This window comes from Sphaerodactylus townsendi, linkage group LG11 (assembly GCF_021028975.2).
Source record: "Sphaerodactylus townsendi isolate TG3544 linkage group LG11, MPM_Stown_v2.3, whole genome shotgun sequence".
Classification (NCBI taxonomy): domain Eukaryota; kingdom Metazoa; phylum Chordata; class Lepidosauria; order Squamata; family Sphaerodactylidae; genus Sphaerodactylus; species Sphaerodactylus townsendi.
Window position 1 is genome coordinate 35,357,394 of NC_059435.1, and position 14,876 is coordinate 35,372,269.

The following is a 14,876-nucleotide window of genomic DNA, read 5'->3' on the forward strand; positions in this document are numbered from 1 at the left end:
GATCTAATTTAAACTTTCAAGTATTAAGATTGCATTTTCAGGGCCTGTGATCAATTCTGCAGGTGAACTTTGCAAAAGTCTTAATACATTAGACTAACTAGTTTTCTCTCTACCAGCCTGTAAACCTAAGTACATGAGGTTATACAAATAATTTCCACATAGTTTCATTGATTAGGGACTGAAAAATAATTACATGAATAGTTCTTCAGTAATATTTTTCAGGAAGTTATAGATACATTTGTCTAGTTTTACTTTATTTTTATTTATTATTAGATGTGTATCTTGCCCTTTTTTGAACATCTGGACATGGCCCACCCACCCTAGTGGAGGAAGGGGGAGGGGAGGGAGGGGGAGGAGTGGCATGCAAGGGAAAGGAGGGAAGGGGAGGGGCCCCAGAGTCTGGACATGGCCCACCCACCCTAGAGGAGGGAGGGGAGGGGTGGCATGCAAGGGAGGGAAGGGAGAGGGAGGGGACTATTCCACCCCTACACTCTCCCAGGGGTTCCAACTCTTCCTGGAGGGGGCTGTCAGCTTATCAAATTTTAAACAAAAATACCCACTGGTGCTCCAATTTCATTTCACCACCCTGGTGATCAATCATGGAAGGAGGAACAAAAGAGGAAAGAATCAAAACCAAGTGTCAGATCCAATTACTAAAGAAATAAGACCAATAAGATAAATAAGAAAAAGGGTAAATAAAAATAAGGATAATAAGGGTAAAAGTAGGGAGAAGAAGAAGAAGAGTAGGATTTGTATCCCCCTTTTCTCTTCTGTAAGGAGACTCAAAGGGGATGACAATCTCCTTTCCCTTGCCCCCACAACAAACACCCTGTTAGGTAGGTGGGGCTGAGAGAGTTCCGAGAGCTGTGACTAGCCCAAGGTCACCCAGCTGGTGTGTGTTGGAGTGCACAGGCTAATCTGAATTCCCCAGATAAGCCTCCACAGCTCAAGTGGCAGAGCAGGGAATCAAACCCGGTTCCTCCAGAGTGCACTTGCTCTTCACCACTATGCCATTGATGTAACCCTTGCTGCCTTAACCATAGGCCTGGTGGAACATTTAGCCTGAAATTTAATATTCTTTATTCCACATTCTGAATTTCCTAGTTGTTTCTCTGCATGGTTGATTGCAGGTGGAAAGGGGAAAGGGAATGCTGAAAGCGGTCATGGCACAACTGGAGGCAGGGCTCATTAAATGTTACAGAAATGTGGCTGAAATGAGTCTGTTTTCAGTGGTGGCCATTCTTTTGCTTTCATGTTTGGAAGAACGGATTGAGCGGTCAGAGAACGGAAAGAATCTTGTTCCACTAGGGCTGTGGCAAAAGTGGCCTGCTCTGACCTGCAGGCACTATTCCACCCCTGCACTCTCCCAGAGGTCAAAACTCTTCCTGGAGGTGCTTCCCCCCTCTCCGGTAACTGCTCCCACCACCTGACTGTTGTAGGAACTGGCCACTGGGAAAGTCAGGACCTCCCCAGAGCAATAGAGAGTCAAAACCATTTGCTTGTTGTGCCTAGATAAATTGCACATCAAAGAGATAGTGTGATGTACTGTGTAGAGTGTGGAATTACAATCTGGGAGACCCAGGTTCATATCCTCATTCTGCCATGGAAGCTTGCTGGGTAACTTTGGACCAACCACACTCAGCGAGATCTACCTCACAGAGTTGTTGTGAGTAAAGAAAGGAGGAGGAGGATGTAAGGAACTATTGGTTCCCATTGGGAAGTCTGGTGGAGTACTAACACATAAAACACGTCACCCACTAGGCAGCCAATTTAAGTTTGGTATACCATACCAAACCTAGGTATACCATACCAAACCTAAATTGGCTGCCTAGTGGGTGATGTGTTTTATGTGTTAGTGCTTATTTAGATGTTACCTACATCTTTGTTACCTTTACCATTAAGTCTGGTGGAGTACCAATGAATGAATAAATAAATGCCCTTGATAGATGAGAATCTATTCTGGAAGTCTATTGAGACTGTTGTTGTCTGCCTTCCAGCTGACTTACTAGTTATTTCAAAATCAGAAATCATGGTGACCATACCAAGAAATTACATATATGAATAAGAGAATGTCCATGCATTTTATTAAACTGTCACAAAGTTTATAGAGACACAAATGGACAATTTGTTTTTTTCCTTTGGACCATTATCTCACTAGATTGTTTAAGAGTGGATTGCATGTGTCTTCCATAGTAATATTTTTGCCATCAGTTTTCAGCACTCCTTTTTGCAAAACCTCACCAGTTGACCAAATGCTGTGACTGTCTTTCAGTTAAAGACTTTTTTAAAAAAAAAAACAGCAACATTATCACTTTACACGCTACACTAATATATTATGGGATGGATGAAAATGCCTTCCAGAAATGTAAGCCAGATGTTACAACAACAATATGATAATGCCACATGTGGCTAAGATGCATAAGTGCTTAAGGGAAAGTGGTTTTACTTCAGACAAATGTAAACAGTGGCATGAGATCATCTAATTACTTCATACAGAATTACCTCATTAATAAACCTAGGTAGATAAATTTACACATTCAATAACATTACGTTTAGCAAAAGTTAATCAACGCTACACACAGAGAGAAACACAGGAGAGCACCACAAACAAATAAAAGAAACGAATAAAAGATAAAAGGGACCCCTCAGAATTACTGCAATCCATAAATAATGGGCTTAAATCCTTGGTCTTGAAGGGAATAAAAGACATTGGATAGATCAGTAAAAAGTAAACTGCTCAGAGTTACTGTGTTCTACAAATAATGGTTCTCTAGTCTCCCTGGTAAAAGGCAACAACATTATCTTCAAGGATAGGCTTAGCTAGAACTCCAGCAAATCCTTATTTTCCTCTTCCTCTAAGGTAAATTTAATGCCTCCACTCTTTTCTCAGCTACCTCCACACTCTAGAAGAAAAAACAATGGGTTCCCTAAACTGTCCATTTTCATCTGTCACTGCCCCTGAACATTCTGAACCTGCAGCTCAATCAATTAAGAGTTTCAAGCTTGCAATGAGTTGCAATAAGCTCTTCTGTGTGTAAAAGGAAGCTTTTGCTCATGGAAGGCTCTTACACCTCTCTTTCCCCCACCCCCACATACACACACACTATGCATGAAAAGTAAAACTAAATTTAAAGATGTTCTTCCACTTATGGAAGCATGCTGCAGAAACATGAGAGCTCAAACAGCTTTGTGTGAGATTCTTGCACAAGCTTTCACAGAACAGCACTACTGACATTTTCCTTCCACTCATAGGGTTGGATCCCATGATTTCTCAGCAGAAGGTGCTGATGGGTGCAGTTTCTTCCCATATTCTCCTCTTCCTATTTCCTTTCCAACCCTTAAAAATGTTGATGATTTGGGACAACAGCACCCACGTGGACTAAGAGCCATGTGGGTCCCAGTGCTTCGTTGAGGAGGTGGTGAAACAACGTTCTTGCTTCTTGCTTTGATTATGTGTTCCTGCATTGCAGGGGATTGGACTTGATGGTCCTTAGGGTCTGTTCCAACTCTATGATTCTAAGAGTCTATGACCAATTTTCCTGAAGTTGGAAAGGCTGCTGACAAGCCTTTTCCTAAGGATGATAGGACCCAACCCATATTTCTTTGGATCCAGCCCAACAGATTGTACATTCTGTCACAAAGAGAAACATATCATACAGTGGCATGACTCTGAAAAAGCCAACCATATACATTAAGAATAAAAACTATCAGACCATGGTCACACAGCCCAGAAAATTTGCTAATGAGAGTGGAACATTTTTAGAGGAGTTTGGAGTTATACTCTGCCTTTCTCGAAACTCAAGGCGACTTTCAAACTTCTTTCCCCTTCTTCACATAGTGAATCTCTTATAGAACACAAAGGGGTGCACCTGGTTAATAAAAGAATGCCAGCTTCATATAGTTGATTGGTATGATGTTACAATTACACATTTTAAAACTCCCATGAACTATTTCAGGTACAGATACATTCCTCCTTTCCTTTGATTTATCATTTCAAGATGTTTCCTGCCTTTAATTGTATAGTTTAGACAGGGTTTATTGGATTCAAATGGAATTTATAACACTATATAAAAGCTGTTATGTTGGATCAGACTTAAGCTTGATCTTGGGCCAGGTTCATAAACTAGGTTCATAAGTTATCTTGGGCCAGTTCATATACATGAGATTGTTTAAAGAATCCCAATTGTTTAAAGAATACATCAGTGCTTGCACGACGATGGTGCCTCAGTATGGGTAGTGTATATTTTCAGAAAACTACCATTGCAGGAATCAAGAGGTTGACAGATACACAAATGGCACCTCCATGGAACCCTGGCCATGTTCTCTGGACTCTAGGTGATGGTGCACATGATGTTGTGGGGGTATCACATGCATGAACTGAAATCTCAAGTAAAATCGTATTTCCTAGCAATAGAAAAAAATGTAATCTTTTGCACAAGCAGTTTTTGCCAAGGGCATCTCCCAAGTAGGGTACAGTGGAGGTAGAAGTCATGCTTTTCATGTCATGCTTTTTATGTCAAGAACACCAAGCGTTTCAAGAATTCAGCCTGATAAGAATGACTGCATAGATACTCTGCAAACCGTTTCGAGATGCTAGGGAAAACTTAATATTTGATACTGATAAATGCTTTCCTTATCTAGACTTTGGCACTGGAAAAGTTTGGGCAGAGAATGATTTATTTTGGATTTCAAATGAAACTAATTAGGTTGACACCACATGACTTCCCTGCAAATTTGCAGATTACCTTTCTATCGCGAATAGTAGCCTGATTATATTTTTCGAAGACTAACAATAAGGCTGCAGAATATGTGGCTGAAATGAGCTGAAAAAGACAGCAATGGTACAACACATGATTTTCATAATTGCTTCTCTTAGCACCGGAAGGCAGAACACTTGTTTGAACAAAGCACCTTGACACCATTTTAAAGACTGACACAATCCTTATCGAATGTAATTTACAGTCACCTAAACTACAAAACATCAGGGATGGGGCTAATATGAGATTTTGATTTGTAAATGTGTTGTTTGTGTTTACCATAGCTGTAGAAAAACACAGAGATAATAGTTTGTTTAAAAAAAGAAACAAACCTAAGCTCAAATAGGAAGAACTAATCTAGTTGAATAGTTTTAAATTAGAACTATCTTCCCTAATGGTATTGCAAAATACAAGCCAAATGGCAATGAAGACACCAGACTGCAAGATCTCTCACGAATTAGAAAGTAGAAAAAATGTGAAATTAATCCTTAGATCTTTCAGATTATCATAAATCTGTAGATATACAAACACAACTATGGTCCTGATAGTAGATTTATTTAAAACAATACAGTGGCTTGAAAACTATGTTAGTATACATAACATATTAGAAGAGAATGAAAATACACATTTACATTTTAACAGTCCCATCCACATTAACTTATTCATAGAATTTTGGAGAGATTTTATCTAGGTTTTATAATGGCATGAGGTTTCCCTGAGGAATTTCAGGAGTGGGGCCAGTTTGAGAAGCCTCCCTACTCTCTCCTATGTCTCTGAGCTCTGCAGTTCTCAAGCAAGTTGGGTTCTCCTCTCCTCTTTTTCTTTTAATAGACATCTACCATGCAAACTTAAAACGGGAAGGGGAGAAAGCCCTTATGCCAGTGTATCCTGGAGATATGTCAGTGTAAGAGCTACTTAGACCAGCACTGGAGACCCCAATGCTGCAGCACTGCTCTTGGGCACCAGTGCAGTTTTGCAGTGGCGAAGTGGTGAGGTGCCTGTGCTATTCAGGTATATGGCCATGCGCCAGCCTCACTGTGGGTGGATTGTGGGGTGTGGCCAGTGTTGGTCCACTACCTAATGCATTTCAGTCAAAGGACACCTCCTGACAGAGGAACAAAGTTGTGCCATAAGAGGCCATTGATTGAAAAAAATGGTGCCCCTTTACTGCCTCAGCCATGCCCATGAGACCTCAAGCTGCTCAGGATCCTGACTAAGGCCGTTTCCGCATGGCGGCGGAAATGGCTGAGTCGGCGCATTTTGCGCCGACCTGAAGACGCTGGGACCGTCCGCACGGACGGTCCTGGGAAGGGGCGGGACGGCGGCACCGCGGAGCGCCGGCGCCCGGCCGACCCGGCATGTCCCTGGGCCTCCGGCACGTTGCCGAGGCCTGGGGACACGCCCCCTGGCCCTGCGCGTGTAACCTCAGCTTGTGGGTTCTGTGGGGCAGTACTTGGAAGGAGTTGCAAAGAACCAAATTTAAACAACAAAATGGTTTACTTTTCTTTACAATTAACACTTGTAAAACATCAACATTTAACGTTACAATTCAAGGTCCTGTTCAGGTTGCATTTCAAGTCCTTCTATTTACAGTCTACTGATATTGCCAAGTCCAAATCTTCTTTGCAAGTTGGCTGGCTCCTGAAGACTCCAAGGGCTTGATGAACAGGTTGCAACATGATGAAGGTCTCCGGTGAAGAACTCTCTACCCATTACAACCACAAAAGAAAACCTTGAAACAATAAACTCCAACATTTACCAACACAGCAAAACAACAACTACTACCCTTCCCAGTAGTTCCCAACAATATTGAAAATTACCTTAACAAGGTGTTAAGTGGCTTATAGAAATCAAGGCGTCCGAAGTCTGGTAGCCTTGTTCTTCTGCAAAGAGCTCTTTCTTCAGCCTCTCTGCTGCTCCGAAAGTCTCCACCTCCCTTTACTGGGTCAACTCCATTCTGGGCCAACCCATTCTGCATGGTTACACGCGCCTGTTCGAGCGGGCGCAGGTTAGGGGGGCGTATCCCCAGGCTCTCGGGCGACGCGCCGGAGGCCCAGGGGACAAGGTAAGTGCCGGGTGCGGGAGGCGGCGTGAAGCCGCTTGCCGCTCAGCTCGGCAGCGGCTTCATGGCAGCGTATTCCCAAAAAGAACGCTTCCCAGCGTTCTGGGAATACGCCGGCTGCGGGCCAGCCGGGCGGTGCGAGGGTGGCGCGGCTGCGCTGTAGGTGCCAGGCTGCTCGGCTAATCGGCGGCGCCTGGAGACCTACATTTTTTACCATCTCCAGGTCAAGGCCAGGCTTTCTCGCCCGCAGCGGAAACGGCCTAAGGGTGCAACTGATCACTTCACTCTCCTGTGGTAGCCATGCCCCCTTCCCAGCATCCAATTGTGCTCCCCAGCCCTTCAAGAACACTAGACAGGATGCCCCACAACTCATACTTGGACTTAAAGCAAACATTGAAGCACTCTGCTGGTTGGTAAAACACAGAGAGTACACTTAGCAACACTGGGTGAGCATTTTGGGCAACACCCACCATGGAGAGTAAAAATTAGAAATTAGAAAAAAATGTACTGAGAGGTAGGACTGAGAGACATTCCATGGCTATCCATTCCTAGCTTTGTACCCAAACAGGTGTCTATCTCCAGAGGAGGGGCACAAAGGAGTGCCTGCACACTAACATGTAGACAGGGGTCTGGTTTCCCTATCCCCTTTCCCCTTGTCCATGATTGTTAGCTGCCCTAGTGATGCTGTCTCCCACACTCTACCCCTCAATGTGGCCTTTGTGCATAAGGGTACATGGAGTCTGGCCTGGGAGAGCTGTCCCTGTTTACCCTCCACCCCATTCAGATGGAACCCAAGGAGTGGAACATCCATTTCCCATGAAGTTAAGCACAAGTGGATTCTGGTTCTCTTGGCCCCCAGGGGTCTGCATTGTGTGACTTATCATCCTCATGGAGTCCAGAGAGTTTATTATTAGATATAGCAATATTTGATACAAAGTTTTTCCTTTCATTTTCCCACCCCACTCCAGAATAAAACTAGTATTATCATGATGCAAAATTGTGATATTAATCTTATGCATAAATGTAAACTTAAATATTGAATAACAATTTCTGCAGTGTGAAATAATCATCTTTGAGCCTTGCATTTGTAAAATGAAGACAATTTAAATATCAGAATTGGAACATATACTTTCCAAATCACAACACCCACACACTTCCTTAGCTGACTAGAAGTTTTCCTTCTAGACCGGCATGTCTAAAATTAGCCTGAAGGTCAATTCTCAGTAGAAATGCCCTTGTCATGGTACATGCTGGAAATGTTTGGTGAAGGGGGTTCATTTTTTGTGCAGCACTACTCAGATTTATTAAGAACCACGGTTGCTTTAAAAATAAAATACACTCTAGGAAAATAAAATAAACTCAATATGTAGTTTCTGCAGACAGTTATGTATGTAGGCAAGGCTGGGAGGGTGACAACGAGCCAATCTGCAACGTTACCAGCATCTTGCAAGGTTTCTGGTGGTCATTCAGACTGCAGGCATTTAATTCTTTTAACTTACTGGTCAGTAATGAAGGCCCACTTCTTTCTATGTTTTATGAATCTCACTACAACATTTGGAGTAATGTGGGTTGAAGTTGTGAAGACATGTTGTACACCAAGGACAGATGTAGCTTGTCTTTAATACAGCATGCTATTCTATGGCACAGCATGGTAAGTATCTTCGCAGGTGTCCTTCACTCAGGGATTGGATTGAAGCAAATATCCATGAAGATTGCTATGTTGTTTATGTTTGTTGGGCTCCACAATGTGCAGACTAAGAATTAACAGAGATCGAATCCCCACTACCGTCTTAGCCAGGTTTTAGAACACAAACTAACACGGTTTGAGGGACGACCTCCCCATTGCTTGCGTGGCAGATTCTGTTTCTGGCACTCGTTCTCCCTGTTAATCTGCGTTCCGGCAGGACCTGGTTGAAAGTGGCATAAACCCCATTAACACAGTTCAGAGCTGATACGAGGGGAGGGATGAGGGTTGAAACCCTGACTCGTTTGCCTTCCTGGAGTGTGATGCTGGAATTTAAGTAACCAATCAGTGCTGCTACAGCGCAGCCTTTCCTCTTGGTTTCGCTGCTCACGCTTTTGCGATCGGCCAGCAGAAGGGAACTCAAACGTTAAACAGTCAAATGTGTAACGTTGAATCATTAATGGTTTACACAGCTAACGATTAACTGTTTGCACAGTTAAATATTAAACTTTTACACACTGTTTTTTTTAAATCATGCCCCTACAATGTAATGCTTCAAGAGTGGGAAAAGGTCCATTCCCATCAAGGCACTCCAGCCAATCAGGGGAGACCGGCGAAGCGAGCTCGCCTGGTAGTGGGGATTACTAAGAGTTCTGCAACCGGGTGTGTCTGCTGTGTGCTCGCTGTGGTGGGGAGGGAGAAACTCCGATGAAAGAGGACACGGTTTCACAACGAACAGGTTTGGATCTGCGTGCAAATTTCAAGTGGGGATTCGACCAGAGACAATGGATCAGTTCGGACAATGTGCAAAACCAAGTTTTAATTAAGCTACCTATGGTCAGTGTGCTTAGCTGAATGCAGACCACTCCACTAATATGGTTAATTAGGCTCCATCAAGCCATGATCTGAAGTTATTAATCACAGTTAATCTTAACTATAGTTTTGCTTGTTGTCTGGCAACAACGGAATGGAATGGAGAGAAGGAAGTGAAAGCTGCATTTGCTGAGGCAAATCATGATTTGCATAATAGTAAGCTGAATTGTGGTTTCACAAACTAATCACAGCTAAAATAAACTATGGTTTTGTGTTACTTCTGAACTGAAGCCTGCTTATGAACCGAGAACAGGGAGAGGGAGATCAGGAACTCTCATAAGGGATGTAAAGATGGATATTGTGACACAACCATTACAAATTATTTCTATCTGCATAGGCCATGTCTATACTGTAGGATACTTTGCTTGTATCAGGCATGGACTTGGTTAGCATTGATTACAAGACTGTCTGGTAACTAGTTCCATTCTGTCTATGGCTCAGGCATTAGATATGCATCCTGCATTCACAAAAGCGCTGAGCTATTCCATTTGAGCATTCATGTATGATTTCATTGCAGAGGACAAAAGTCTCTCATTTATTTATTTATTATTGGATTTATTTAACGCTCTTCCCTAAAAGGCTCAGGGCAATTTTCATCACCCGGTACAATAATACATAAAATCATGAATACTTTACACTCTAAAATAATATTTGAATTTAAAATATCTCAGCCTAAATTTCCTCAGGCCATCAGTTCAGTTTGCACATGGGTCATATTTTCTGTTATACCTTCACTAACTGGATCCCTTCAGAAGGATCAGGGGAAACTAAAGAATAAAGGGAGGGGAAGAAAAGGAAAAAGGAAGGAAAGTTAGGAAAAAGGAAAAAAGATGGGAAATAAGGGAAAAGCAAGAAAAGAAGGGAAAAGCGGGGAGGGGCTATTGATGGATCACTGTAGCTGCCTCAGCCATACACCTGATGGAACAGCTCTGATTTACAGACCCTATGGAATTGTATTAAATCCCTCAGGGGTCTGGTCTCTCCAGACACAGCATTTCACCAAGTGGGGGCCAGGGCTGAGAAGGCTCGGGCCCTGGTAGAGGCTAGCTGGACTTGCCTTGGGTCAGGGATTACTAACTGATTTTCATTAGCTGAATGCAGTGACCTCTGAGGGACACAGTGGAAAAGATGATATCATAAATATGTGGGCCCTGTTTCGGGCTTTAAAAATTAACACCAGAACCTTGAGCCTGACCTGGTATTCCACCTGGAGTCAATGCAGCACAGGTTGAATATGTGCACACCAGGGGAGTCTTTGTAAGGTACTGCACTGCTGCATTTTGGACCAGTTGGAGCTTCTGGATCAGGAGGGAGGGGAGCCCTGCATACAGCAAATTGAAGAGGTTGATAAGGAGGTTGATAAGGAGGCATCCAGTTATACATTTAGGCCAGGGGTGGCGAACCTTTGGCACTCCAGATGTTGTGAACTACAATTCCCATCAGCCCCTACCAGCATGGCCAATTGGCCATGCTTGCAGGGGCTGATGGGAATTGTAGTCCATAACATCTGGAGTGCCAAAGGTTCGCCACCACGGATTTAGGCTCTTCACAGATTGAATAGTGGTGAGTTGCACAGAGCCGGCAGTCAACAAACCTCATATAAGCCTCAAATCAGTATGAGATTAAGGAGAGGTGTTTTGAGAGAGATACATAGAATATAACTGTACAACTAACACAGTGCACTCCTCATATCAAATAGTCAGAAATGAACTTACTGTGCCCAGAGGCGTAGCTAGGCCAGAGTGTGCCTGGTGCACACTCTGGTTTTTTCACCCCCCCCCCCGTGGTGCCCCCTGCCCCTGTGGCCCCCTGCCCTCCCCGCGGTGCCCCCCCGCAGCAGCCCCCCCACGCCACTTCATTCCACTTACTTTTAGGAAAGGAGCAGGCCGAAGAAGCCTGCCTGTGTTGCCTGGGCCTGGTGGGAACTACATTTCCCAGGAGCCCCTGGGAAATGTAGTTTCCACCAGGCCCAGGCAACACAGGCAGGCTTCTTCTCTGGGATGTTCCATTCCTAAAAGTAAGTGGGGGGTGCGCCGTGGGGGGGGGCAGGGGGCGCCACGGGGGAGCCGGGGGATTTTTCCGCCCCCCACGTGACCAGAATTGGTTGCCTGGTGCATTGCGCACCTCCCCACGTCCTGGTGGCTTTGCCACTGACTGCCTAGTATGAGGAATGAATAGTGTTAAACATGGTGTTAAACATGGCTATGAACAAAGAACAATATGTTACTGTGCAACATCAATTGCCATATACAGTAAACCCAGATAGAACAAATAAGTTTAGAGTCTCCCTCCACCTCGTATTTAAGAAACCTAGCTCTGGTAATACACTGTAGACAGATTCCTTTTTACAGTGTACATTCTATGATGTCACATTCTATGAGGTCACTTCTTGGCCTTTTGGCTAAGATCAAGTGTGTGTAGTGATGTTACCAAGTACTTATCAAGCAGAAGTGACCCCAGATAAAATCGGAGAGTGTATCTACCATGTCTGTTCTTCACAAACTTACAAGAATGTTGAAATAATTTCTGAACAATGTGTTAAAAAAAGAACAGTGGACTCCAGGAATTTAAGGGAGGTCTAGGAGAGGGAGATCAGGAGCTCACATGAATGAGACCACAAAATGGCTATTATAAATAATTTCTGAGTACATGATCCAATAAAAGTTCAGTTTCATGGGGGAGTATGACAGTTGGAGGCTCAGAGTTTTTAAATAATCGTTTTTAAAAGACTGACAAAAATAGAATAAACATCCCTCTGATGGTCAAGTAGCTGTCTATTGGCTGATGGGTTCTGGTAGGCCCCTGCACCCAGAATCCAGGTCTGCTAGGACTTCCCTACCCCCCTAGGAGAGAATTTAATAGGTGCCACTCTTCCTTTATTTGTGAGTGTGACTAAGGCAGAGCATGTCCATGTGAATGACAACTACAGGGGGTCCTCTTTACACATATACCCATTTGCATCTTCCAGGAGGAAAGAACAGATGACAGGTTCTTTAGTTTGCAAGTTCAATTACAAATCTTTCTATCTTTCATTTTATTTGTTAGTATCTACACCAGTGGTTCTCAACCTTCCTAATGCTGCAACCCTTTAATACAGTTCCTCATGTTGTGATGACCCCCTAACATTTATCCATTTTACAGATGGAGAACGCTGATGCAGAGAGTTTTAAGCGACCCCTGTGAAAGGGTTGTTCGACCCCCAAAGGGGTCCCAACCCACAGGTTGAGAACCACTGATCTACACCATAATTTCTGTATGCTGTATATTCTCTTGAGATGTGTTAGTAGAATAAAGCCTTCGTTTGTTTAAGATACAAGGAAGCTGACTGGATTCCTATCTGTGTGCTTTTGACATCATAGCATTATTAAAAGTCCCTTTTCTGATGTTCCTCTTGACATCAACATGGAAAGGGGGTAAAATAACGCACCCCCCTCCCCCCCGGTTTCTGGAATGGGTACTGTTTGCTTGCCTGACAACTGGTCGCCCAAGGTGGGAGCAAGAACAGTCTGGCAAATGCTGGGGTGGAAATGGTAAAACAAAAAGTACATGTTATCAGCCACAGTGTTTTTATTGAGTGTTTCAATAATACAAGTGTACATCAACTGATCCACAGTCAAAAGTGGCAGGTCCCTAAGAAATTTACAAGCACTTTTCTTTTAGGTAAATCAAAATACATATCGTTTTGTTCAACCCAATAGCCTTGTGTTAGGGACACAGAAGGCTCGTATTAAAACACAGTCTTAGTAATGCACAGTGATTCTTGATTTTATGCTTTTTTATACAAAACCTGTTCCCAGTCACATGCACCCGCCATTAGAGACTTCTGTACAAAAAAATAACCCTAAACACTACATTTAAGTAGAAACAAGATATAGTTCTGAGTTTGTTTGCTTGTTTTTTCCCCAAAGACCACATAAAAGAAAAAAAAAATACATTAATACAAAGCTTTGTGGCAAAGCTCTATACTAGTACAGATCCAACATTCCTTGCACTGTAACCCAAAAATCCCAATCTATATTTTAAAGATTAAAATTTTCAAGTTGAACAGAAAAATAAAATAAAAATAATAAAAATAAGGAAAAAAGGGAAAGGGGGGGGGGTCAACTTTTGTCACAAAATGCTTGTAATAAAATTAAGGAAAGGGAAGGGCTATTGATGCACTTAGTGAATGTGGTTGCACAGGTCCAGCATGTTCGACAGCAGATTCCTATGTAGCGTATCTCTTGGTCCACTGTCTGGCCATTCTGTCATGCTCTGCTCTGTTTGTCATATATTGAGTAGCAATACTTCCAACAAGCGGGTCAGCTGCAAAGAAAACAAAACAGTCAACCACTTTGCTGAGCTCCCAGTGAGTGCTCGTTCGCACCATAACGCAAAGATCACATTTTTCGTAGTTGCATGATGCCAAATGAAATGCTGGAATGAAGAACAGTGATTGGTATTGCCCTACTAGACACTGAGATGTGCAAATATGCTGCAACCACCGAGACAGTTTCGAGGTTTGTCATATTGTGCTGGTGCACCTAAGTTTTAAGATCAGGCCACTGTGGCCATAATATTTAATTTATGATACGGTAGAACACCAGTTGTTCACCTTCTTCAGTAGCATGTGAAACAGAGAATGCCGACAACTTAACAACAATCAGATGCATACAACTACTCTTAAAGGGAGGGGGGAATGAGCACATTTCAAGTTACAAACCTCGGATGCTTCTTGGCAGTTTCAGAACTTAGTTATAAAACAGAAATGGACTACAGGGATTAATTTCTGTGAGGCCAGGCCCATCTGCAAGTATTACATTTTGCTTTCGCCTGGAAGCCTGCCCACCAAGCTAGCAGAGAGGGCAGTTGGCATAACTGATGAATGAGAGGAAAGCAGATACCCTAAGGCAGACAGAAAAAAAACACACACAACATCTGGGTAGTGAGAAGAAAAGCAGTTAAGGGAAAGTGGAATGTTCATCACACCAATACTGCTCCTGAAAGGGAAAACTGTGAGTCTCTTCCTTGCTAAAAGGAGAAAGGAATATGCTGGGACCATAAAAATTGTTCACAAGTGGCAAGAGGGATAAACACACTGATCTTTGAACCCTTTTGAAATCTTTGCATGGTAAGAAAAAATACAGATGTCACAGTGCCCTACAGAAATTTGGGACAGAGCCAAATGCTGTTCAGATTTACTGGACTGAGGCAGTTCTACCTCTGATTATGGGAAACGGCTGAGACATTGAGGCTGCTGCTGCTGTAAGTCAGATCTTTGGCTCCTGAACTTCATCTGAAACAGGCCACTGGTTTACACAAGGTAGACATAAGAAATTAGCTGTGACGATGCAGTTCACAGATCTCCATTGTAACAGAATCCAAAACCCAAATCTATGTGAAAACTTTTTATTAGGACTCACCACAGCAATTGGTGGCTTAAAAGCAAACCAGGATTTCTCCCAGCAATGCTGATATATCACATGTTTGTAGATTTCTCCCTGCCCATAGTATTCGGAAT

At 43.1% G+C, this 14,876-nt stretch overlaps 1 protein-coding gene across 1 annotated transcript in view; it reads right to left on the reverse strand.

The window, feature by feature from the left end:
• Positions 1-12,925: 12,925 nt before the first annotated feature.
• The window catches only part of LOC125440940 (ubiquitin-conjugating enzyme E2 E2), a 168,588-nt gene continuing 166,637 nt past the window's right edge, over positions 12,926-14,876 (reverse strand). Inside the window, exon 6 of the mRNA XM_048511120.1 lies at positions 12,926-13,681. Coding sequence (XP_048367077.1) covers positions 13,584-13,681 — 98 coding nt within the window. The 3' untranslated portion in view covers positions 12,926-13,583. The remainder of the gene's footprint in view (positions 13,682-14,876) is intronic.